The sequence below is a fragment of the Chaetodon trifascialis genome, chromosome 13 (assembly GCF_039877785.1).
Source record: "Chaetodon trifascialis isolate fChaTrf1 chromosome 13, fChaTrf1.hap1, whole genome shotgun sequence".
Lineage (NCBI taxonomy): Eukaryota > Metazoa > Chordata > Actinopteri > Chaetodontiformes > Chaetodontidae > Chaetodon > Chaetodon trifascialis.
The window spans coordinates 19,867,547-19,893,283 of record NC_092068.1 but is presented as its reverse complement, the minus strand read 5'-3'; the positions used below and the strand labels follow the sequence as shown (position 1 = coordinate 19,893,283).

Below are 25,737 nucleotides of genomic sequence, written 5' to 3'. Positions count from 1 at the left end.
TCTATTAGGATCACTATTGGATGGATGGATCCAACAACTATTGGATGGATTGCCAGGAAATTGGGTACAGACATTCCTGATCCCCTCTGGATGAATTGTAATAGCTTTTCATCTACCACCATCATAAGGTAAAAATTTTATTAATGTGTGTTATGATGATGATCAAATACAAAGTAATGTCGTTCCCACTGGCCTCAGCTGTACTTTGTGTTCAGCACTAAGTACAGCCTCTAAAAAGACAGAACTCTTTTTCTTTAGTTTGCCAAAGAAAACGTAAGTACTAATAATATGACACCCTCTCAGACCAAATAAATAAATAAATAAATAAATAAATGCTGTATGTACTTGTGGGGGGAAAATGAAAGGTGTCATAGAAGCAACAAAGTGGTGAAATTGTTGTGTGCCTGAGGGAAAACTGGACAAAAAGACTGACCCTCTGGTTCCCACCATTACTCTATGTCTTCTCAACATATAACGCTGCATCCAGTTATTAAACCTGGTACAACCTGGTTACACTGACATACATAGTCATGACCGTGCCAGTGAAGCAAAATTTGAATATGATTTTGAAGGCGAGGACAAAAATGTTACAACCTTTGTTTCTACCCGGTTCATTTTCCAGGGGAAAACAACCGGAAGTTACCATTCACTTGCTTTGAGACGAAGTGCGAGTGAACCTCAGTATTATTTACGTCTTTTGCCTTCGCTTTTAACGTTCTGCATTTTATTGAGTGAGTATATTTTGCTTGTCAAAGCTACATGACCACTAAGAAGCAGATATTTAGTTAAAAGAGCAGCTGAAGTTACGGTTCGAGAAGACTTTTTTGGGCTAACATCGGCTAGCTAACCTCACGTTACTGTTAGCCAGAAAGCCATTGGAAGCAACGTTAGCATGCTAGCCGCTTCGAGCGCTAGAAAGCAATTCAAAGAGAGGGAGCTTATGACTTATTTTACGGTTGTATTGAGTAGTAAACTGGAAAGTACTTACTTTCACAGCCTCGTAGAAAATATATGTGGCTCAGATTTTTTTTTCGTCATCGTGTTATCCGTCTGCCTCTGCATTAACTCATATATTTATATTTCTTTATTTCTTTTGTCCTTCTCTGTCCAGAGTCTCGGGTACTCACATCTCAGCGAGAATGACGGACAGATACAACATCCACAGTCAGCTGGAGCACCTGCAGTCAAAGTACATCGGCACTGGACATGCCGACACCAGCAAATGGGAATGGCTGGTCAACCAGCACAGAGACTCTTATTGCTCCTACATGGGACATTTTGACCTGCTGAACTACTACTCCGTGGCTGAGAATGAGAGCAAAGCACGGGTCCGCTTCAATCTGATGGAGAAGATGCTTCAACCATGTGGACCACCAGCAGACAAACCCGACGATGCCTAGATTATACTGGAGTGAGCTGCGGGTGTTTTTTTCCCCCCTCAGGATGTTTTTGTAGGATTTTGTTATTATTTCTGACCATAAAATTATGACCCTGCCAACGCTGAAAGGACAATCTTCTTTCACAAGATACCTGGACTCAGATCTTTACATTGCTTGCATCTGGACCCACTGGAAAGCATTTTCTTAGAAGATCTAATCATTCACAAGAGAGGATAATAGAAAATGTGTACAAAGTGGTGTCCTATTGTCTGTCAAGTATTTGCATTAACTCATGGAGCTTCACCAGAATGAAATTTCTGTTTTGATTTAATTAAAATTCGTTTTTTCTCTATGTTGCCATGTTCACATCAAGACTGGTATATTTGATTATTCATGGGTCACCTGCTTAATCATACATTTGTTTGAAATGTAGTCATTTCTCATCTTAAAATCAGTATCCAGACCACATAAACACGAATGACAATTTTAAGTAAAACCAGATAATAGTGTTTATACCATTGATGGGCCTCAACCAGCAGCTTCAGTGGTTGGTTCAGATTCCCAGAGTCTGTAATGCTGCAGGAGGGTTCAACACCATAAGAGCAGTATTGGACCCACATCTGGTGAATGTGAAGGTCACATGTGAAGGTAGCATAATTCATCAATTAATTTAGTGACCTCATGTCCTGGGGGAAAAAAGTGCTTTTGTATATGTTTCGCCATTTATTTAAGTTTTTTATTTTACTTTATCACTGGTCTGTAGAATTCAGAAGGACCATTAAGAGCAAATTAAGTAAATTCCAGGGTGTGCACACATTAGACTACATTTGGCATGGATATATTGGTATTTAGTGTTTCAGGAAAAAAAAAAAGATGAGGGAAAGAAAATGACAATAAAAATGTTAAAAAAAAAAAAGCTGAGAAAAAAATACAAGAAAAATGTGGAAAGAAGTAAAAGTTTGGTCACCATTAAAACTTAAGATGCAATATAAAGCAAAGTAATGTAAAAAATCAAAATCTGAAATAATTTCTCAACATACGGGTCTTTGATACATGTTGAAGCTAGAGATCAGTGCCAGTTTGTGTTGATAAAAGCTCATATGATACATATTGCAACCCCATTTCCAAAGAAGCTGGGACACTGAAATGTGAATAGAAACAGAATGTGATGATTTGCAAAACGCTGAAACCCCATATTGAATTGAAAATAGCACAAAAATCAAATGTTGAAACTGAGAAATGTCTTTGTTTTGTTAAAATTATATCCTCATTTAGAAATTAATGACAGCAAAATGTTAAAAAAAAAAAAAAAAAACTGGGACAGAGGCAACAAAAGACTGGAAAAGTTGTGAAATGCTAAATGAAAAACACCTGGTGGAACATCTCACAGGTAATTATGTCAACTGGCAACAGGTGAGTGACATGATTGAGTATAAAAAGAGCGTCCCAGCGCAGCCAAGTCTCTCTGAAGGAAAGATGGGGAGGGGTTCAGCACTGTGACAGACTGTGCTGGCAAATAGTGCAACAACTGGCGAATAAGGTTAATGTGAACTTGCAAAGAAGGTGAGGATTTCATTGTCTACAGTGCACAATGTCAATAAAAGATTCAGACAATCTGAAGAAATCTCTGTACATAAGGAACAAGGCTGAAAACCAGTATTGGCTAGTTGTGATCTTCAGGCCTCAGATGGCTCTGCTTTGAAAACAGACATGAATCTGTAGTGGACTTCACTGCATGGGCTCAGGGACACTTCGGAAACCATCATCTGTAAACACAGTTCATCTCTGCAGCCACAAATGAAGCTGAAACTCTACGGTGCAAAGAGGGAACTGCATATAAACCAGATCCAGAAACAGCTCTCTGGTCCCGAGCTTATTAAGATGGACTGAGGGGAGGTGGAAAACTGTCTAACAAGTTCAAATTTGAAATTATTTTTGGAAATCATGGACGTCCTCCAGGCTAAAGAGGAGAAGGGCCATCTGTTAATGAACCGTATATTCAGCTTATGAAGCAGCATATGCTGCCCAGTAGACGTCTTCTTTGTCAGGAAGGCCTTTATTACTTCAGCAAGACAATGAGAAACTGCATTCTGCACGTATTCCAACAGCACGGCTCCATAGTCAGACGGTCCAGGTGCTAAACTGGCTGCAGTCCAGACTTGTCACCCACTGAAAAAGTTTGGGGCATTATGAAATGTAAAATACGACAAAGGAGACCCCTCAGAGACAGACGGTCTCCTAAGTTCCCAAACTCACAGTGTTAAAAGAAGAGCTGATGCAACAGAGAGGTGAAAGTAAGCCTGCCCCAACTTTTTCAAAACATGTCGCTAGCATCAAATTCTAAATGAGGATATCATTTTCAAAAAACAATGAGATTTCTCAGTTTGGGAAATAAACTACAAGCTTGTGCTACAAGATAGATCGTCAGTGACTTCCAGTACGGTCGTAAAGCCTCTCAGCTGCATGCACAAGCTGCATAGCTGTAAATTTCAACTGTAAAGACTGTGAAGTCTTTTGTTTGGCCTTGCAGATTCAATGAACAGTTATCCACCTACAGAGCCTCTAACACATGCAGCACATTCAGACACACACACACACACACACACACACACACACACACACACACACACACACACACACACACACACACACACACACACACACACACACTGTATCCAATCATACACCCACACATTTGAGTGCACGCAGATCAGCTGTGCATGACCTAAACACAGTGACTGTCATCACCGCGTGAACAGTGTATCACTCCAAAAAAAAAAAAGTCAAAGACCATCTTCATGAGAGGTGGCTGATTCTCGTATATGATTGGTTGATAGAGTAAAAACATGGTCATGTTTGGTATTTAACTTGTCTGAGAAGCAAGTAAGCAATTAGAAGCAGTGGCTTTGATCAGGAGTGTGATATGCTAAATGTTTTTTATCATGTAAAGCGGCTCGAGGTGGTTACAGCAGCACTGAAGCAGCAGTCAGTTCAGGGCTTTTACAGTATGTGGACCGAAGTGGGCAACAGGCGCGGTGAGATGTGCGACTACAAGGGAGCAGCAGGCGCTGTGGTCTGACCGGCTGACTTCAGGTGATTCATTGAAGCATACTGCTGGCCAAATTCACACACACAAGTACAGACACTTGGTGGGAGAAGGATGCTGTGCGTGACTCATTGTTGGATAGAGACACAAGTCAGTGGGCGCCAAGGAAGTTCTTGTGCTGCGCGTCACGTCTGGGTGTGTGTGTGTGTGTTGGAGGGTTTCTTCGTGGGGTAAGTCCTTGCCATCTGTCCTCGCTGTGAGAGTCGTGGAGACGGTGCTGCCAAGTCAGGCGTGAAAGCAACGTGAGGCCTGTTGATGTGCCGTCACACACACAAATACACATATTCAACACCGGCACAAACTGCTTGACTTGTTCCCTCTGAGACACGAGCACATAAATAGACACGTACTCCTCAGGATCCAGCTACTTCAGTGGAAATGGACTTTAATGGCAATAAGTGGCCCGCAGGTGGGTGTACATCGATTACAGGCTCTCAAGTTTGGCTATAACTCATCTTGAAAGAAGGCAAGAAAAATGAAAAACATTAATGATGATCTACTGAAAAAATCACCAGCAGATAAGAGGATGGTGACTGAACAGGCACCTGCAGTGAGAAAAGTTGTTCATTTAACATTTTTTACAGAGATCTTTTTTAACATGTGAAATGTGTCGGTAGTACAACATTATGGTGGCACTCGCAGTGACTTTATAAAGTTCATGTAACTCCATTCTCTGTATTTCACGATGCTGTACTGGCTTATCGGTGTTAGGTGTATTTGTAGTACTGCTGTTAGACTTCTTTCAGTACTTAGCCTGTTTGGAAATTAGCCTTGCTCTGTGTTAACATAACTGGCTAGCCTAGCTAGCTTGCCCTGTATTACTGTAGACATGCATGCATTTGTTTGTACTTTATTTTAGAAACTAGAGAATAATGCAACACGACGCTGCTCTGTTAGTAGTACTGTAACTGCAAGTTCCTTTCCTAAAACAGACAAACTTTACTTGTAATTTTGACATATTACATAACAATTACAAATGATGCAGCACAGATTCTTACAATGCATGAAAAAAGTATGACACTTAACTTACTAACACATGCAGTGAACATACTGCATGAATATGAGTCCTTACTGCAGTTCATTGTTGAGATGTGTATAGGTGTGTATATGTATTCATAATATATATATGATTATGTCACATCTGTACTGTTTCATGACTGTTCATGAAGTGCATCAGAAAGCATTATGAATGCATCATAAGTCACTACGAGCGCCTCCATAATGCACTAAAGATAGAAAGTATTACAAGTTTTTGTGCAGCAAAGATAAAAACAGTGTAACTCAAACAGCTTGTTCCTTCTGGAGTCTTTCACGATGACTATAAATCCTGTGTCCTGCCTGTCAGCGCGCACACACACACACACGCACACACACACACACACACACACACACACACACACACACACACACACACACACACACACACACACACACACCAAAGACTTTTACAGCACAGGGACATAAAAACTGTGATGCACACTCATAATCATATATCTACAGCAACAACTGTTTTGATTAAGTTCTGGAAATAAATGATCATATATATAAAATGAGGCAAATTAAGATAGTGAATATCCGTGTGAACTTACAGGCCAGAAATATTTGATACTTCAATTTCATTCCACGGTTTTAAAGATCTAAAATTCACAAAGTCAAGCTCAAAGTATAAAACTGTCGTAATTCTTTATTTTGACTCAACGGTTCAACTAACTGCTTTTAGGATGGTCGCCCACATACAGAATTAGGTTTGATGACTGATCCCCCTCTGCATGTACGGCTCATAATCCTTTGTTACATGCTGGTATAGAAGATCACACCAGTGGAGTATTTCAGTATTTTCATGGGTTGGGTTGTCTGGAAATTCAAATTTGAAAAAAATTGTCAGATAAATTAACATTCCCATGAGCCACAGCTGCACTTTGTCTTTAGTGCTAATTAATCACCAAATATCAGCACGCTAACACGCTAAACTAAGATGGTGAACATGGGAAACGTGATCCCTGTTGAACATGTTAGCACTATCACTGCGATCATGTTGCCTTAGTAGCGTTAGCGGTTAGCTCATTGCACCGCTGTGTGTGAGGACAGCCTCACAGAGCCACTGCATTGGCTGTGTGGACTCTTGGCAACAGTGGCATGAAGTCCAGTATAAAGCGTAGATGTCAGAAAGAAACAGCGGCCCAGTGTTTGCTTTATTCAGGCTTCAGTTACAAGGTCTGAGTCATAAAAACAGCTTTTTGTTGATTTGTTTTCAATAGATTAGATCATTCTCAAATATTCCCTGATTGCATTGACATATTTAAGTGCAATAATCATCATCTTGGATTGAAGTTGTGCCTTATTTCACTTTGGTTTTCTAGTCTCCAGAGGTGCTTAAGCTGAAACCTACAGAGAAAATGTGCTCAGCTCCATTTAGGTTAAGCCCTGTTAATGAGAGGCTCCATCGCATTGGTACTGAGGTCAGTCAGTAAACACCTCGCAGCCTCACGCCCACTGCATCGATCTAATTTCACACAGCAGCTCATTATCACCTCACCTCTGAAAACACCCCGCAGTGCCTCAATAGTCGAGGCAGTTCGTCGTGTTCCTTCACGTGAGCCCGTTAAAGCTATAGTTAGACTGGAAGCTGCAGTGGCGTTGGAGTGTTTGTACTTTTAAATGGTGCCTGACACTATGAATGGCACCTTTTAATGGCCACTTGGCCTTTCTGTGTTCAGCTGATGTGAGTGTCTCGTTTGGCCGGTAGTTCACATCTGCTCTCTCCTCTGTTTGCACAGGAGCTCAGCCAACCATGAAAAGATCCAGGAAGCACATTCACCTTCGTCAAATATGAACGCTCCCACAATCCAATTATCCTTCCCAGCCACCCACCTGTTTTATCTATCTGCCTCAACTCTTCTCCTCCATTGTTCTCCTCCACTAAACTCCTCACTTTCATCTACCTCACTGCTTACACCTCATCTCTTCCTCCTTTTCTCCCTCTTTCTGTTCCCTCTTTCTCTCTTCACCTACAATGCTCATGACTCCGCAGCAGAGACAAACTCATGAATATTTTCTGTGTGGAGTGCGTCTTGCATTTGTTTCTCTTACCAAATGTAAACAGAAATCCTGAGGAGTACGCAGAGGAGGAAAGTGAATACATGACGAACCTTTATGGCAAAGTTTACCTTAAAAATCACCTTTGGTTAACAAATAGGGTTTAACTGGAGTGAGTCTTTTTGAAATAAAGGTTATCTTCCACACCTCTTTCACAACCTTTCACTTATTTTTGGCGAGAGTGCATGTAATTTGAGAGATTGACTGTAATATGAGCAGCATAACAGGGAGGAGTAAACCGCTAATGATCACACTTTTTGGAACCTTGCAGGGTATTAGACTCATGATTAATATCCACCCTTTTCCACTTGAGTAGCAGCCCTGCATTACAGCCAAGACCTCCAGGCAGTGTGCCAGCTACAAAACTGCCTCCCATCCTTCCTGGGAAACTTAATTAACGTGGGCATTGTGTGTGTGTGTGTGTGTGTGTGTGTGTGTGTGTGTGTGTGTGTGTGTGTGTGTGTGTGTGTGTGTGTGTGTGTGTGTGTGGTTTTACAACTGGCTTACGGGCTGAAAAGCTGAAAACTTTTTGGAGAAAAAAGGGACTCAGTTTGGATTTAATGTTTAAAGTTCAGGTGCGAACAATATGACCGTGGTGAAGTTTAGAGTAAAGTTTAAGATAAAAGTGAGGATTTAGGAGGTGAGTGTGTGTCCTCGCAGGTGAAAGAAGTGTGTGTGTGTGTGTGTGTGTGTGTGTGTGTGTGTGTGTGTGTGTGTGTGAGAGAGAGAGGGAGAGAGAGAGAGAGAGAGAGAGAGAGAGAGAGAGGGAGAGAGAGAGAGAGAGAGAGAGAGAGAGAGCAGGAGGTTTATCATCACTGTGGTCCAGGAGGGCATCTCTCACATATCAGCACCAGCTGCTACAGTTGTCTCGATGTCCTCCTTTGCTTTATAAAACCAATTATCTCCGCTGTCACAATCATATACAGTATATTGAACATGGGAGCAGCAAGGTCATCAAGCGGGCGAGCAGCATGAGCAAATCAAAAACTTACACTTACACCCTTCCTGTCACCAAACTGCAGCACATATGTACCATAAAAACACTTCTAAAGCCACAGGCGGTTGAACAGATGCCTCACTGGTGATGCACCTCTTTGACTGTCATTTCCTACCATCTCTCTCTGTGCAATCTCTTTCCACCTCTCCTCGTCCCTTGTCTCCTTCAAATTCTAGATCTCATTTCCTTGTCCTCTCTTTAAGGACCAACTCCATTACGCCCACATCCTCTTTAAAAGCTGGCAGGCACAGCTGCACTGTGGATGAGGCTGAAGAGAAAATGAAACTGGATGCCTGGTCATCGGCGTAGAAGCCTCACAAACAAAGCAAAAAAATACACTCGCTGAGAGGTTCAGAGATGTTTGCAGCACGTGCACCGTAAGAATAAGAAATGCTGTATGCGAGGAGGCATCAAAACAGTGCAAACAAGCAGCATCCGCAGAACTCACAGGAATATTTCTCGGAAATCTATTTGTGGAAATGTAGTTTTAATGGCACGGCAGCCTAATGCGGTTTGTGTTTGTCAGGCTGTGTTTGCACATTGCAGACTGAAGATGCATCTGAAAACTGACTCCCTATTCAGGAGGCAGCTATTAGAGTATCTGGAATGGTCTTATTTTGCATTTGACAAATTAAACTGATGTATTTCAACATGCACAGGATTTGATTAGAGTTAATTGCACTTGGTTTTATTTGCAGGCAACTGAGCCACAAGGGTGAAAAGACATGGGAGGACAAACATGAGCAGACTGTGACATGATGATGAACAGGGTCTACAGCCATGGCAGCAGCTGTGAGACTGTACTTAGATACACCAGCGCTTTCAGATAAATACTAAAGTAAGCATACAAACATGCTCACAGTGACAGTGTTCACATGCTGATGTTCAGCAGCAGTCACAGTTTATCTGGTAAGAATGCTAAAATTGGCTAATTTATGCTAAACACAAAGCACAGCTGAGGCGGACGGTCATGACATTCGTTTTTTTAGGTATTTAGACCTAAATTTAAGTCTTTGAGGTTGTTCCAGTTGTTGTAATTCATCCTGACGATTTCTGATTTCTGTACCAAATTTCATAGCAATCCCTCCAAAAGTTGAGACATTTCACTCAAAAAGACAAATGTCGACCTCATGGGGGCGCTAGAGGACAGTTCAGAGGATCAGCAAAGTCCTTAAGATTTGTCCTCTGGACACAATAAATGTCTGTACTGAATTTAATGGCAATCGATCTAATAGTTGTCAAGATATTTCAGTCTGGACCAAAGCGGTGAACCCGCTGACACACCAACAGAGCCATTGTCCCCTGAGCCACACCGCCAGCTGTCCAATAAAATTATATGTGCATCATCTCTTTTTTACAGGATCTTTTGTCCTTTTGTAACCCAAGAAGAAGCCCAGCGAGAGCCAAAAAGGAGCAATTATGCTCTCATCCTGGACATTTTTTCTAATTCAGGGCACATGGAAGGTGATGAGAAAAGCTGAGGCTTCTCCATTTTTTTCTAATATACTACAAAGGCTTAATTGGCACTAATCGCAACAATTTGGGGTTTCCTGATAGGCTGTAAATTTCTCTCATGGCTGTCCTTGGAACCTCAGTGGAAATTAAACAAAAAAATTGGCTCAGTTTTTAATTAGTTCAGGAAATCTGTAAGGAATGATGTAATGTATTTAAAGATGAAACTCCACAGAGACTAAGCTTCTTGCTCTTTCAGTTTCATGTCTCTGAATTAGGAAACGCGGCCTTCAAGGACTCTGAAATCATCTCGGAGGAGTGCACCGGCAATAATACAATGATAGAAAAGGGAGACGGGGAATCAGTAAAATTTAACTTACAGGCTTGCTGGGCATTGCTCTCTCTGCACATGACCAACTGTTTCTGCTCACAGGCCATTTTTTTTAATATTGAAGCATGCTGGCTTTTTATAATCGTCCATATTTTTGGTAATACCTCTGCCTCTATCTTCATCTCATGAAGCTCTGCTGCTGCACTTCTGCTGCTGTTTGCATCCGCACAACACAGACATCTCTATGCATGTTTTTACTGAAGTGATTCATGAAAGACAGAAGAAGCACAAAGACGAGACAGATCTCTTTCCACGATTCTTTATATACAAAAACAATGTACAGTTTGGATGTAACAACAGCTGATTTTAGGGATATATGACGTCATCCTATGACTTCAGAGATCAATCTCGTGTCACCGGTACAGTACAGGCGCTCATAGTCCATGTGAAATGTCCAGTCCTTTGCTGCCGTTGTGTGAGAAAAAACAAATCGACGCATTTAAAGTTGGAGGATTTTTAGTGCGAATCTACGGCAAATCACGACACCTGATGACAAGATCAAGAAAAGACTACATGTTGGAGATAAAAGGCCGATTATGGCTCTGGACTGATTTGGGGAAGTGATACAGGACACTCGGAGCACCACTAGAGCAGCACTCCTCAGAAAGGTAAACATTTTCATGACCTGGTGAAAGACTCCAGCGCTACAAGTCAACAAAGGCAAGGAGGCAGTGAACTTCTTGAAATCGTATGTTTTCATTTCATATATGCAATGCAAAGAAATGTGTGGTGGTATATCTAAAATCACTTCTGACTCTCAGAGGGTTTATTGTGTTTATTTTAGTTCCACACAGGATGAGATGAAACAGACTGCAGCCGTTAAAGTTTTTACAGGCCTCGTTCCTTCTGATTAATACTGACCAACCGTCAGCGCTCCTCCACAGACCCCACTGTTTTATCTACATGCTGTACATGTTATGGACTAAAACATGGAACTGTGCATGAGTGTCAGAGGAAAATCTAAACCTTCAATGCAGACATGATGACGGTCCAGATTAGGACTCCCGTTAAGTAGTTTGAGCATTAGAAAGTCGTCTGTTTTCAAAGAAATAACACTGAGCTCTTCTCTGGATTTACACAAACGATGAGCTCCAAAGCTTCTCATGAGGTCACTTTGTTTCAACCGCTCTATTCAGCATTTATAAGCAGCATATTAACACTTCATAAATGTTCTATAATGCACAATAATGTCACTGTAAGCAAATATAAAGCCATCTTTATCTTAAGTGTTTATTAATGGACTTTGTCGCCAATTATAGCTTCTCTAATTTCAGATGCATCCATAACTGGAGTATAAACAGCTAACAAATGACTGAACATGACTGATACCATAACTGATCCTTAGTGTTAAAAAGCATTTATTAACCATTCATACGCATGTACAAATCCTTTACAGACTATGTTTAAATATGTAGGCGTCACTATATGAGATTACAATATGCTATAATACAGAACAGAGTATTCATGTTTATTCAACAGTTGTGGATGCTTCTCATGTGGAGTTTAAATACATTATTAAACACTTAAACCTGCGATAACTGCCTTTTTTGGCCACTTGGGGGCAGTATCGATTGATTGTTCACACATCCAGCAGTCACGGAGCAACATTACCAATCACTTTGAGTCATGTTTCTGTCCACCTGATGAATGCAAATCCAATATTCACTCTCTTTTAGCTCCATCTTTGGTCTCTACCTGCTCCTGAGGAAATATCTGGCTCCTCGGCTGCTAAATGCTGTTGGGCAGGTAGTCTGCGGTGGGTTTTTAGAGCTTTTTCAATAAAATCAGCTGTCTGCTAAGGCAGAAAATGACACGATGAGAGCAAAGTTGCAGGTTGGACAGATGAACAATGACCTAACACTCACTTTAAAGCTCCATTAAGATGATAGGAGCTGCAGATTCAGGTGATAACTGTCTGACGATGACAGACCCTTTTCACCTCATCACACTGTTTTCACATTGTCATTTTATACAGTTATAAAAATAGCAGTTATAGCCACTTTAAATGTCTTTATATCTGCTTATACTTACTGTACATAACCATTTATTCACTGACTATACATCTTATAGATGCTAAATAGGAGGTGTAAAAGTAATTGTTGATCAAAGATGCACCAAGAACTTTTAATTTGTCTCCAAAATAAAAGAGCTTTCTGGTCCTTTATTACAGTATTTGCTGTTGGTGACTGGACTCATGTTTACTTACTACATTATATACACTGTACCTAAACCAGTGAAGTTTAACTTTGAGCATGTCTATCATGATTATGTCGCAGCTTACATCCAGTTTTTCTCTAGTTTGTGCAGGTTGAACTCTGACGACGGAAAAGTGAGGTAAAGAGAGGATTATACGTCGTTTTTAAACTGAGTCACCGTCCATGAAATAACCTGCAGCACTGCACCAGCAGACCTCAGTTTAAGTGGAACTGAATACAAAATAACCAGAGATATTTATCACTACTTATATAATGTATTGTCCATGTCTATGATGTGTTTAGGAAACAGGTACGTTTGACACGACTTTAATTACTTAACATACTGTGTCTGATACGCTGCCTAGAAACAGCACTTATATGTGTGCTGAACTGTTAATTCCATTATCACTGTCTAAGGATGATAAAAAAAAAAGAGAGACAACTAAAATCAGAGCTTAAAACATTCACATCAAAATTCTATTGTATCATATTGGTAGTAAAATTGATTTCAATATATGCACATGCTCAATATACATTCTGTACAAAATAATCAATATATATAACAACATTGACATCATTGAATACTGTTCGTTCTTTTCCATCGCTGTACATCACTTCATGTTACAACCTGCCCATGTTCACAAGCAGAAGAATCAATCTGTCCTTTTCAGTTATGTTTTTGTGAGAATGATGAGTGTTGTGAAGGTTGGAGATCTATTATGAGAACACGAGCCTTCGGACGTCAGCAAGCTCAACCTGTCAATCACTTTTCAGCCAGCAACTCCGTAACAGTCCAAACATGCTGGGAGGGAATAAATCGTTTTTATAGCTGCTGTGTGTTAGTACACTTGTTTATCTTGAAGGAATAGTTTGACATTTTGGGGAAACACTTCAGTTTACATTTTTGCCAGGAGTTAGATGAGAGGAGCAGTATCGCCATCGTTCATGTCTGTGCGCTAATATGAAGCCACAACCAAGTGATTAGCTTAGCTTAGCATAAAGACTGGGAACGGTGGGAAACAGTTAGCCTGGCTCTGTTCAAAAATGAAAGATTAGAAAACGTCAGTGGAATATGCCCATTATAATTCTTCCACAGTTGACGTTCAAATTCAATCTGAATTGCTTGTTTTAGTCCATATCTTGACTGTTTTAATTTTAATATCACATATTACAAAAACAGCAACAAATCACCACCTAAGCACCAGGGTTTTTTTTTTTAGCATTTTTGCAAAAATTAATTACTGAAATGATAAAATTATTCTGCAAATAGTTGCAGATTAATTTTCTGTTATACACTTATCAATTAATCTAATAATTCTTCTTGGGTATTGCCCCAGAAGTTGAATAATTCCTTTAAATTCCCACGTTGATCTTAAATTCTGCGCCAAAAGAGAAAAACTGTGTGATGATTAGAACAGATCTGGATTCAAGGTGCATGTTAGGACACGGTGCAAAAGGGCTACTTGTCACCAAGTCTCTCCTTATGTTTTTCTCACAGGCTGACAGATTAAATTGCAAAACCATGTTGGAGGAAATGGAAAATAAAGTACTCTCCACTTCTTTAAGAGGCCACTTGATTGCTTCAGTGGTGCAACTCTCAGTGCATCGATTCATAAAACTTTCAAGTGAAGTCGACAAAACCAAACCTGTAAACTTTCAAAGAAGACGACACACAATCAAATCCCTGCTTTTTCTTTGGCACCAGGTCACTCCGAGTCAGAGCTCCAGCCAAAAGCTTAAAATGAAAACCTGACGTCAAAGCCCTCTATACAGCAAGTCCAGCACTTTGTGATCATAGGTTTGCACTTAATATCTCAACACAGGATAAATGATGGCACATGATGGTCATGAATCATCAGGCAGAGTTCTGAGGGACTAGAATTTGCTAGAATTGCTGTAATTTCCATTGCACTTAATGATCAGAGCCTCAGGTGTCCAATGAACCCTCAGCATCAGCAGTTATAAATATAAACACTCGCAGGTTATTCTTCATGTACATATAGAGCTTCATCCTTACGTTCTATAACTCTTATGATATAATGCCCCCTAGTGGCAATATACTTTAAATATGTCTAAAAATGAACTGCATTATTTCAGATTCACTCCAGCAGGCACATCAGAGCAGAACAAACTGCCTCTCCTCCCCTCTGATCGGTGACATGGGCACTGACATCGGCGAGGAACAATCCAATCACTCGCATTTCCTGTTACAGGAGGATGCCCATATATGGCCATTTTGCAGTTTATGGCAAGGCATACCTTGGCAAGCACACAAGCTCTTTAGTACAACTGAGCCACAAGGATGAGGGTAATTTTGCCCATTTTTCCTTCCTGTAATCTCTCACTATAAGGCCTGAAAGGAACAAAAAAAACAAAACACATCATATACCAGCAGGTCCTGGCCATCTACAATAAATAAATGGTTCTAATCAGAGTGCTATACACACCCCCGCTCTGACTATAAATATGTGCAAATGTTTCACTGGTGTCCATTGATCGGCCAGGGCCTTAAGACACACCTGTAGCTGTCACTATAGACAGAAATACATATCACCAGGTGCAGGAGGATCCCAAAGCAAAGTGAACTGAGCTGTGTACTGAGGGTCTGGAGGGCCGGGGGACCGCTGGGAGCTGTGGACCGGAGAGCTTGTGGTGCTGACGTCCAGCTGGCAGTGAGAGCACTCAGGGCCGATGAAATCTGGAAGCACAAACGCATGGAAGTACAACACTGATCAAACTTTTTTAGATCTTAAAAAATGACTCTAATTACGCTGCTGCTCGCATTCAAATTCATTTAAGTTATACGTTCAATTTCCTCAGCACTCTGTACAGCTTTACAATAGAAATTACAGATCTCAAAACATATAAGCAAGCGGTCCTGAATTTTATTGGCAACCACTGCCTGAGGCTAAAGAAGTGGAGTCGACCCTGGTGGACATCATGACTTTAATGTGGTTAGAGGAAATTGCAGCAGGATTTACGTTGATAAATTACTAACGAAGTGTAAATTACGGTCAGAGCTGAGCAAAATGGTGGAGGTCATCGACTGCTTAAGTACCTGGTGAACTGTTTGCTGTCTTCATGAACCTCCATCTCTCGACTCTTAAACTCATTCAGCTCCTTACGGATAGCAGCCTGAGGGGTAGACACACACGCACATGCACACACACGGTCATTTCAGAGGACATTACATTGACTTACATTCATTTCCTGGAGACTTAATCCAACCCTAACCATAACTGCTACTACCTGATCCTAACCCTAACCTAAACCTAACCTTTAGCTGGACGTACGCTACGATTTGAGCCTGTTTCTGACCTGACCCTGACGTTGGAGCCACGTGACTCATTTCAGAGGCAGCGTGAATTTCAGCTTCATCTGCAGTTTTTCCCCAAAAAGGAAGACGAATCTCCACAATGTGACTGTGTAAACAGATTTATGTCCCACAGGAAGAGTAATAAACATCCACACACATACACAAGATGATAAAAACGCACCTGGCAGGACAAGGCCACCTGTCCATCCGACACACGCACACACTCACACACACACAGACACATCCCATCAAAACACAGCTATTACTCAGTCTGCTAATCAGATCCAGCCTGTGGCCTCTCGTTTGGACTTTCTGAGTTCTTTATGCATCCTTTCCATAAATCTGCACTGCTGCAGACCTCTCCTCGGAGAACTACCCACAATTCATAGTGTAATGTTGTGATGCTGACAGACAAAAATTTTACACGTACACAGCAACAAACATATTTGTGTGCTGTGTAGTTCTACGCATGACCAGCAGAGGGCAGACCTGATACAGAAACTGCCCTCGGGCACACCCTGAAGGAGTTTCTCCTCCTGTGTGGAGGTTTTCTTAAGACATGGAAGATTTTTTACTGTGGACCTGTTACATGCACATACTCATGTTCTTTCTGCATCAAGACTTTGGTCTGGGGCTGTTTATCTTGGTTTAGTTGCAGCTAAACCACTGAGTAAATTAAGAGCTTAATGCTTCAGCATACAATGGTTCTGTAGACAATAGTGTTGCTTCGTGCATGACCCTCTCCTGTTTCAACACGGCAATGCCTCTGTGCAGCAAACGCAAATAAATAAGGTTTTCTGAGTTTGATGTGGAGTCAACTAGCCTGCACAGAACTCTATCCAGCACCTTTCGGATGAACTGAAGCACTGACTGAAAGCCAGACCTCATTGCCCAACATCAGTACAAAACCTCACTAATGCTTTTGTGGCTGAACAGGAGCAAATCCATGCAGCCGATACTTGTGTTGAGGCTGTCACAGCTCAAGGTTTAGGAATTAAACATTCAACAGTTACATATGGCTGTAATAATTCAAGTGCTTTGTTTAGGCGTCCACATACTTTTGGCCATGCAGTGTAGGCTAATTTGACATCCTTTAAAAAGCTTAGTGTTACAAATTTACAGAATATGCAGCACAAACTAGTAACAAACTGATAAGCTGATAACAAAAAGCAGCTAATCATTCAAACAAACAAAAATCAACATTTTACAGGTAATTAACTGCAGCACCTTGTCAGCAGGAGTGAGCCGTGTCCAGGGTTTGTCTGCTCGCCGGTCGTAATCCTTGGCGTCTGTTACCTCCACATACTCATTAAAACGCAGGATCCTGCGAGCGACTAGTTCTGCCACTGTAGGCCTCACGCTCAGCTATACACACACACACACACACACACACACACATGGAAAGAAGGAGAGAAATTAAACAGCAAATAAACATCAAAATTCAGGAATGTTAGTAATAAGTTATAGTGAAGTCTAATACACTGTACATATGTTCACTTTACTACTGTACTGTGTTTTCAGTATTTTAAAACACTCCAGGAAGCAAATGTTATCTTTAATCACAACAGCAAAAGAGGCGGAAAACGCCCACTTCTCAACTTCTCAAGTTTCAGTTCCATCTGTGTCCACTAGATGGACCGCTCTCTCCACACAGAGCATCCAAAAATGATTCACAGGGTGGAATAAAACATATTAGCCGCTAAGTATAGACTCCTTTCTGTTTTCTCTTGTGTGTGTGTGTGTGTGTGTGTGTGTGTGTGTGGTTGGTGTTTACAGCACCTTTCTGGAAAGTCTCCTTTTAATCTCTTGCTTGGCTTCTTGCTCTTCTGCTTCATTCTTTTCTGCATGCAGAGAAAAAACAGAGTCATTTCACACCTTCTGCTACTGCTTTGATTTCCAACAGTGATATGATGAAGCGTGTCCACTGTCATGCAGCGGTGTGACTGCCTGAACATTTCAGCCGGGTGTCTTCCCGGATGTACAATATATGTGCGTGTATGTGTGTGTGTGTGTGTGTGTGTATATATATATATATATATATATATATATATACATACATACATATAGCCATCCATTATCTATACTGCCTATCCCTTTCGGGGTTGCGGGGGGCTGGAGCCTATCCCAGCTACAATGGGCGAGAGGCGGGGTACACCCTGAACCGGTCGCCAGCCGATTGCAGGGCCACATGTAAGGACAAACACACATTCACACTCACATTCACACCTACGGACAATTTAGAGTCATCAATTAACCTAATGGGCATGTTTTTGGTCTGTGGGAGGAAGCCGGAGTGCCCGGAGAGATCCCACGCATGCACGGGAAGAACATGCAAACTTCACACAGAAAGGCCCCGCCTGACCTGGGGATCGAACCGGCAACCTTCTTGCTGTGAGGCACGTGCACTACCTGCTGCGCCACCGTGCAGCCATATATATATATATATGTGTGTGTGTGTGTGTGTGTGTGTGTGTGTGTGTGTGTGTGTGTGTGTGTGTGTGTGTACAGTATTTGTGTAAACAGCTTGGCCTGAGACGCTGGTAAACTCCTTGAGGTCCCATCAGAGATTGAAATAGAAGCCGTTTGGGATTCACAACACAGAAACCAGTCAGCTAAATCATCTTTCCCACAATCAGGATCACTGTTTAGAACTACTTTTTTCTTTCCGTGTTTCTTCCTAAATGAAAAGTCACCTTGGTCTTCGTGCTGGAGCTGCAAATCAAACTTGTGCCAAAATATCGGTACAAAAAAGTACACGCTAGCCACCGTGCCCTGCAGGGTTTTAGCTGCAGTTTTAACAAGAGCGTATCAGTGTCAGTGTCACTACACCAGTCAGTTGTGAAGGTGAGGTTCACTCTAGCCGTTTGACAGCTGTTGTATATGTAATTACAGCCTCACACAACTGACAGTATCCACTCATGCATAACCTGCAGTCACAAAGGGAAGAACGCAGTCAGAAACAATGTTGAGAGTTCTTTTGTAGTTTTAATGTTAATTTCCTGTTTTGTAGCCGCGGTATACAAACTGGGCTGTTAGCTATTATTTTCCACTGAAACACAAAGCAACAGACATGACCTAACTATGCAGTCTTTAGTCAGATAAAATCCTATTTGAATTGGTTCAGTTATGCCAACAGCAAAAAAAGGTAACACCCAAAGCTTAAATTCCTCTTTTAAGTCCCTAAAATGCAAAGTTTGCACAAAAAGCGAGCTAGCAAACCCTCCAGCAGGATGATTTAAGTCCTGCTTGGGAGCATGACATGCAAAACATATTGACTGTTTGAGTCTATTAAATATTTATCAGGGCTAGAGGGTAGGGTGTGTGTGTGTGTGTGTGTGTGTGTGTCATCCCAACTAATGAACTTTTAGTAATGTTGTGACAAAAGTAAGAGCTCCATCAGACCAATTCTGAGGCTGTAAAACAACACAGATTTCACTGTGACAGACCATTTCAGTCCAGTGTGGGAGACACAAAGCTTCTGGTAGACAGTAATTCATAATCTAGACATCTGTGTGATTAGTGAGACAGACAAGGTTGTATCTGGCAAGCTGTTGCTGCCTCCGACTGAAGCTGGACAGCTGGAACACCACAATACCTGTTACAACCAGGATTACTTTATGTCAGACACGTAATGTTGTTGTTGCAATCATGACCTCTGTGGACCTTTTCTTTGTGCAAAGAATAAAAATGCACATGAATGCAGCTTCACAGGAAATGAAAGCTGAATTGTCATTTTCACATGTCAGTTAAAGGAACTACAATCCCCCAACAGTGCTTCTGTTGCGAGGCAGTGCAGCTGAACTAAATATAACTAAAATGCAGCTCTTAAGAAACTGTAGTGACAATTTTCTGCGTAATATCTAAAGCAGGATGTCACTCGCTAATTTGAAGCTTGAGAGATGAGCCCACAGCTGTGTAATATAAGAGTGCTCAACAGATCTATCCAGTAAAATTCTCCCTGGCATGTCTCCACATCCTCACCATGCATCAGATGAGCTGGAGCAGCATGCTTTACTTTTAAAGGAAACTTCAGTACACATTTCCATGCAACACACTTATATTGATCTTTATTGTGCATCACATCATCTCCCAGTTTGATGGTGTATTTCACAAACTTACGCTTGAGGATGTTTCTCTGTTCCAGCTCCTCTGTGGTGGGTCTTTGGCTCAGGCGCCTGGAAAGAGAAAACCGTGTTCACATACTTTTCTACACGGAGCAGATAGGAAATGATTTAAACATCACACTGACTTCTACAGAAAAACAACAGGAGTTATCACGGTAACATTTGTGAAAAGACATGTCTTTTTTTATTTTACACCCTCTTTTGGTGTTAATCAGAGGGCTGTTTGCCACCAGCCTTTCTGCCTCATCTGGTAGAAAAGGCCAAACGAAACTTCAGCACAGATTTTTATTGTGCATCATTTGTGCCAGTACACCGCCCACAGCTACACCAAGAAATTACCCCACAGCTCCGCCAAATCTGCGATGAAAATTCACACCTAGCTACATTTTCACAGCATGCTGAGCGTGTGTGTGTGTGTGTGTGTGGAGTGTGTACCTGACTAGTTTGCAGCCTATCTGCTGGCGGAGCTCATGTCTTTCTGTCTCAGAGCTCCGCGGCAGAATGTTTTTCTCCTCCAGTTCTTTCTTACTGGGTCGGTTCCCCAGTTTGATGTTCAGGGTGTCTCGTCGGCGGATCTTAATGGCCAGAGAGCCTGGAACAGAGACGCAGCAGGGAAAAGTAGTCACAGGCATCTCAGGGCCTTGAAGCGCGACATCGTATTTACATATAGCAGGAAAACTGGATCTGTATCCGGACACATTATCTGAATAACAAACGATCCTCTGTGTTCACACCTGGAATTTTTATATTGTTCTCTTTGTCCTCATTGAGGAGTTTTAGAGTTGTTGAGACAGGGGAAAACTTCAGAAACTTGTTGTCCCCTCTAAATTCTGCGAAGTTATTCCTTTCTTTGCATAAAAAAATACTGTCAGTTTGACCCGGTGTGTAGGCTACTCTCTAATTATATTATGCATTCAGATACACAGATGAGTGAAGTGCACACTGTGTAACACTTGTTTTTCATGCAGTTCTGTTGAATAATGCATGTTTTGGCACTTTCATGACACAGAATAGACGTATAAGCAGTAACAAGAGGCATGTCTCTTTCACTCAATGTTATGTTTGTATGGAGTACTACATTTACACCCACGTGAGATCTGTGCACAAGGCAAACCAGACCACCTCCACGTGCGGTCAGGCAGACCGGATTACGTTTTACAGTTTCATGTATTAATGTGAGGAAGGTTACATCAGATCTGTGTGGAGTGAAGACCAGACCTTCTCCTTCTCCTCCTCCTTTGAGCAGAAACAGCTGATCAATCATGTGAGTTTACTACATCCCAACACACTCAAATCACCTCAAGCGAGTGTAAATCTTGGTTCCTGGCTTTTTCCTGTGGATCTCTGTTACTGTGTGATGTGTTACAAAACTAATGCCATACTGGTTGTGTACTCGTCCTCCTCCTCTTCTTCCTCCTCATCGCGGTACAGGATTGGTCCATCAGAGTCAGAGTCACTAGTTTGGCTGTCCCTGGGCCTATCGGGGATCACCGTCACCTCTGCCTGCTCCGTGTTAACGCTGATGCCCTGTGGCTTTTCAGCTTGGCGCTCCGCTGACCTTCAGGAAAAAGACAGAATGAGCACAAGCATTTGTTGAAATGCAACAAACCCCGAGAATTATGAAAGTCCACCAAATGTTAATATTTACACAGTATGTCAAATGATAGATTTACTGTCCATCAACTCACTGCTTTAATCATTTCAGCACTTGTGACTGCAGTGTGACTGTGTTGACATGTAAATGTAACAAAGGATGCTTAACCAACTCTTTATTAGACTGTTACCTCAGGCTGCTCTCCACAGCAGTCTCTGATTCCCCTTTCTTCTTCTCCTCTTCTCCTCCCTCCCCTCCCAAACTGCCCTGTTTCTCCCCCTTTGAGCCGCTGTCCGTCTCTCCCTCCGTGAAGGAAGTGTCCTCTGTAGCAGCGTTGATGTAAGGGGACTGGGCCGTGGGTTCAGGAGCCATACCTGGGTGGGTCTCCTCACCCTCAGCAGAGGCCATGGGAGCAGATTTAGGCTCTAGACCAGGTTGAGAAGCAGCCTGAGTTCCCTCCGTCTCATTCGATGAGGCAGACTTGGTGTCTGAGGAAAGGGGCGTGGAATTTAACTCCCCAGGCTGGTCAGGAGTCTCTGCAGAGGCCTTCTGAGGTATGGAGGAAGAGGTGGGAGTGTCTGATTTCTGGTTGGTCTTTGCATTTGTCCCACCAGTCTGTGCCGCAGCACCGGTGTCCTTAGAAGCACGAGGACGAAGGGTGGAGGCGGAGGCAGGAGCGTTTTTTGTTGTGCATCCAGTCTTCTTTGGATGGGAGGATTTAGCTGAGGAGGAAAAACAGATAAGGGGAAAATTAGACTTATTCTTTCCTCCTGGTGCTCCAATTTCCACCCACAGTCTGAAGACACTCAGGCTACTTAAACAAAAACTCTTCAACTCTGAAATCACATTTAGGCATTTAGGATTCGTCTTTTTGCCGTCACAAATACTGTCAACTGTTTTTTAAAACTCACTGTAAATATCTTTTTACAATTAAAAAGGAAGAAGAAAAGGTCTTTGGGGAAATGTCATAAATGGCCCTTTTTGTCTCAGCTGGCTGGATGGGTGTGCCTGTGCTTGATGGACACCAGCCTGCAGGCTGAGCCCCTGCAGGGGAGCAAGTGTAGTCACATGCAGATAGAAGCCATGCATCCATCCAACTGTCAAGCGAATTTGCGGCAAACTTTTGAAATAGCAAAAAATAAAAAAATAAAATTATATGTGTTTCTACAGAAGCAAAGAATGGCTGTGCAGGTTGTTTCTTTTTAACACCGTTATCTTGAGGTCACATGTTAGTTATAGATCTTGCGATAATGAGATAATCATCCTGTTTTCATAAGAAAAAATAAGGTTGTTTCCTTTCTTTACTGATAATGCATCAGAGATCAGGGGTCATATTCATAACGCTTCCAAGTAGAAAGAGTTAATTCTCGTGACAAAATTCTGAGAAGATTCTTAAAATCATAGTAAGTAAAATTATAATTATAGCTAAGACTGGATCCTGGTAAAGATGAAAGCTATGTTAGGACTACTGTTAGGAGTAGAGAGAAGGACTTTTAAGAAGCTTAAGAGTTCCTGAAGCAGAGGAGTGGTGCAAAGACAAAGAGGTCCGAGAAATATTCTCCAAACACTGAATGAGTGAATGAAACGCTACAGATTAGCTCTGCAGCGATGTTTGTGCTCGATCTCATTGGAGATGCACTCACATCTCCCACTCAACGCAATAACGCCAGAAATCAGAGAAACTCATGACAACTGAGCCATTTTTCCTCCGTTAAAGTAATAGGCCTATCAAACAGTAAGTACTTGATAGGTAATAGTTAGTCTACCCCTTACAAAAATTATCAATGATAGGAGGATGTTTAATCACTTGCTTAACAAGCTAAGATGGAGGACAAGTGTTTTCGTGTGAGTTAGATAAGAAGGAGACCTTAGCAGGAAAGCTAATGTGGGTTGTTGTTCCAAGTCTGTGGTGTGTTGTGTTGTGTAGCAGGCAGCTGTTGGTGTGTCTGTCTGCAACAAATAGGAGAATATCTGAGCTAATACTGACTGAAATAGTCCTTTAAGTGTCTGTGGAGAGTCTTTGTGTGCTAGTAAAAGCAGCCTTAAGGAAAATGATGAACTTAAGAGTAATGAAACAACTTTTGTCCCACTTTCACAACAGCTCTACATAAACAGAGGCCTTCAGAAAAGACGGTACGAACATCACATGCAATGTTCTGCTGAGCTCTGTGTTGCTTAGCTTCACTATGCTGTAGGTTAAAGAAGCGCGCGCGCGCACACACACACACACACACACACACACACACACACACACACACACACACACACACACACACACACACAGTGATGATCATGCTCTAGCATCATGCTATCAATCAAAACTGTGGGCTTGTCATTTTATGGAGGCCACGCTAGAGCGGCCGCACTCACTCTCATGTGCTCTCATGCAAACACACACACGCAGTTGTAGTGTAGAGGCCTTTACAGACACGGTCAATAAATCTTCACTTCTGCTTTCTCAGAAAACAGACAGAGAGAGATCATAAACAAAACCCTCCTACAGTTACTCACTTGACTGGAAATCTCTTCTAATGAGGAAAGGACGCTATCAAGAGGGAGAAACAGGGAAATGTAGCCACTTGACGGGAAATCGACTTGACTAACACTTCAACACTTCATGAGGGAGTGTGCATGAAGCCAGGGAGCATGGATGCAGATGACTAAATCTTCTCTCCTTGCAAACTGTGATACAAGCGTATTTTCCATGCAGGGAGGCAGGCAGGCTTCAGTCCCAACAAGCTGAACTTACCAATCCCACGACTAGTGTTGTTAGTGCCCCGCGGGTTAGCTTTAGCTTGGCCGGATGAGCCTGTCTTGCCTGTGGTTTTAGCGGCCTTTTTAGTCCCCGAGGCACCGTCTCTGTGCCTGGTTGTGGCTGCAGTGCCACCCGCAGGTTTGGAAGAGGCGTGCGGAGTGGCACTTTGTTGTTTTTTAGCTTGAACGTCTCGAGGTCGCACCTGGTTTGCCCCGGCGAGGTGTTTAGTATCACACCTCTCTGAGCGGATCAGAGGAAGCAGGAAAGAATAGTATTGAGAGGTTAAAATAGAGATTGAAAGCAAGCTATGCAAACAGATGCACAAGTGGACGTGCAGACAGCGAAAGAGATACTGAAGGAGGCGAGTTGGGCGAATAATGATTAGGGAGGATGTTTGATCTGTGAGTCTTCAGCAGCTTTTTTTGTATCACAATATCAGGCTTGGGAATTCACAGATAAAATGTACCCATTAACCTTCCCCAGCCTCCAGTGTGAAGGCATGTGTGTTCTCCTACTGTATTTGCAGTGTTTGTTGCCTGGGCCCTTCTGATTATTGACAAATGAACAAACAAATGGCTCTGAGTTCAATGCTAACAGGGTTGAGATGAGAACAACACAACACTTAAGCAGCATCAGACAGGAGAACAGTGGCTTGTCTCTTGAGAGAGAGAGAGGGGGAGGCATTAGGAGTTATGGCTCTTTCAGGCTATGAATGCCTGCTGCAGGCTGATATAATGGGAATATCTATTTGAACACATTAGACCTGGCCAGAGATCCCACAGGGGATTCAATGTCAGCCAGAAAACTGCCGCCGATACAAATTCACTCTATGACCAAGAGGAAGACTTCAAGGCAACCATCCGAAAAAAGCTGCAACATTTAGTTTAAGCACATAAAAAGGGGGTTGTTAAAGGACTGTGAAAGTCCCACATTCCCCTGTAACATGACGTGTTTCAGCACTTTCTGTTTGGAAGAGTGAATCCATAATTACACGTACATTTGTTCAAACAAATTGATTCAAGGATTATCTCTGTTGCCTGCAGGACACATTGATACCAGTGTGGATTCAGAGTATCTCCGTGTGCAAGAACTGAAAACCATAAATTTGGTCACAACATTTATATGCTTGAGACGCAAAAAGGCATAAAAAAGCTTCATGATTATAATGAGATGGGAGTGAAAGAGCCTCTTTGTAAGTTTTCTCTCTTATTTATTTATTTTTTTTTGCCTCTTGCCCTCAGAGTATCTTTGTCCCTTTATTTTTTACATCTCTGTGTAGATTCAACAATTTCTTCATTCAACGAACATTGTACCAACATCAGTATCTCTAAG

The 25,737-nt window shown here is 41.9% G+C and overlaps 2 protein-coding genes across 6 annotated transcripts in view; one reads left to right on the top strand and one right to left on the bottom strand.

Moving 5' to 3' along the window:
- The first annotated feature begins 1,117 nt into the window (after nucleotides 1-1,117).
- Nucleotides 1,118-1,738, top strand: sf3b5 (splicing factor 3b, subunit 5). Its single transcript, XM_070977922.1, has one exon. The coding sequence runs from the start codon at nucleotides 1,140-1,142 to the stop codon at nucleotides 1,398-1,400; it is 261 nt and encodes an 86-aa protein (XP_070834023.1). The 5' UTR covers nucleotides 1,118-1,139; the 3' UTR covers nucleotides 1,401-1,738.
- An 8,926-nt stretch (nucleotides 1,739-10,664) lies between these two features.
- The window catches only part of phactr2 (phosphatase and actin regulator 2), a 40,108-nt gene continuing 25,035 nt past the window's right edge, over nucleotides 10,665-25,737 (bottom strand). For 3 of the 5 annotated variants that reach the window (XM_070977574.1, XM_070977576.1, XM_070977575.1), the window contains exons 5-13: nucleotides 24,400-24,645; nucleotides 21,841-22,372; nucleotides 21,439-21,614; nucleotides 20,492-20,648; nucleotides 20,052-20,107; nucleotides 17,712-17,773; nucleotides 17,160-17,297; nucleotides 15,675-15,751; nucleotides 10,665-15,314 (exon numbers count right to left, since the gene is read on the bottom strand). In XM_070977574.1, coding sequence (XP_070833675.1) covers nucleotides 15,299-15,314; nucleotides 15,675-15,751; nucleotides 17,160-17,297; nucleotides 17,712-17,773; nucleotides 20,052-20,107; nucleotides 20,492-20,648; nucleotides 21,439-21,614; nucleotides 21,841-22,372; nucleotides 24,400-24,645 — 1,460 coding nt within the window. In that variant the 3' untranslated portion in view covers nucleotides 10,665-15,298. The remainder of the gene's footprint in view (nucleotides 15,315-15,674; nucleotides 15,752-17,159; nucleotides 17,298-17,711; nucleotides 17,774-20,051; nucleotides 20,108-20,491; nucleotides 20,649-21,438; nucleotides 21,615-21,840; nucleotides 22,373-24,399; nucleotides 24,646-25,737) is intronic. The other 2 variants (XM_070977577.1, XM_070977578.1) reach the window with 1 other exon arrangement.

Bases quoted from the DNA above. Each gene is read 5' to 3' on its own strand.
- sf3b5 (XM_070977922.1), top strand. From the start codon at position 1,140: ATGACGGACAGATACAACATCCACAGTCAGCTGGAGCACCTGCAGTCA.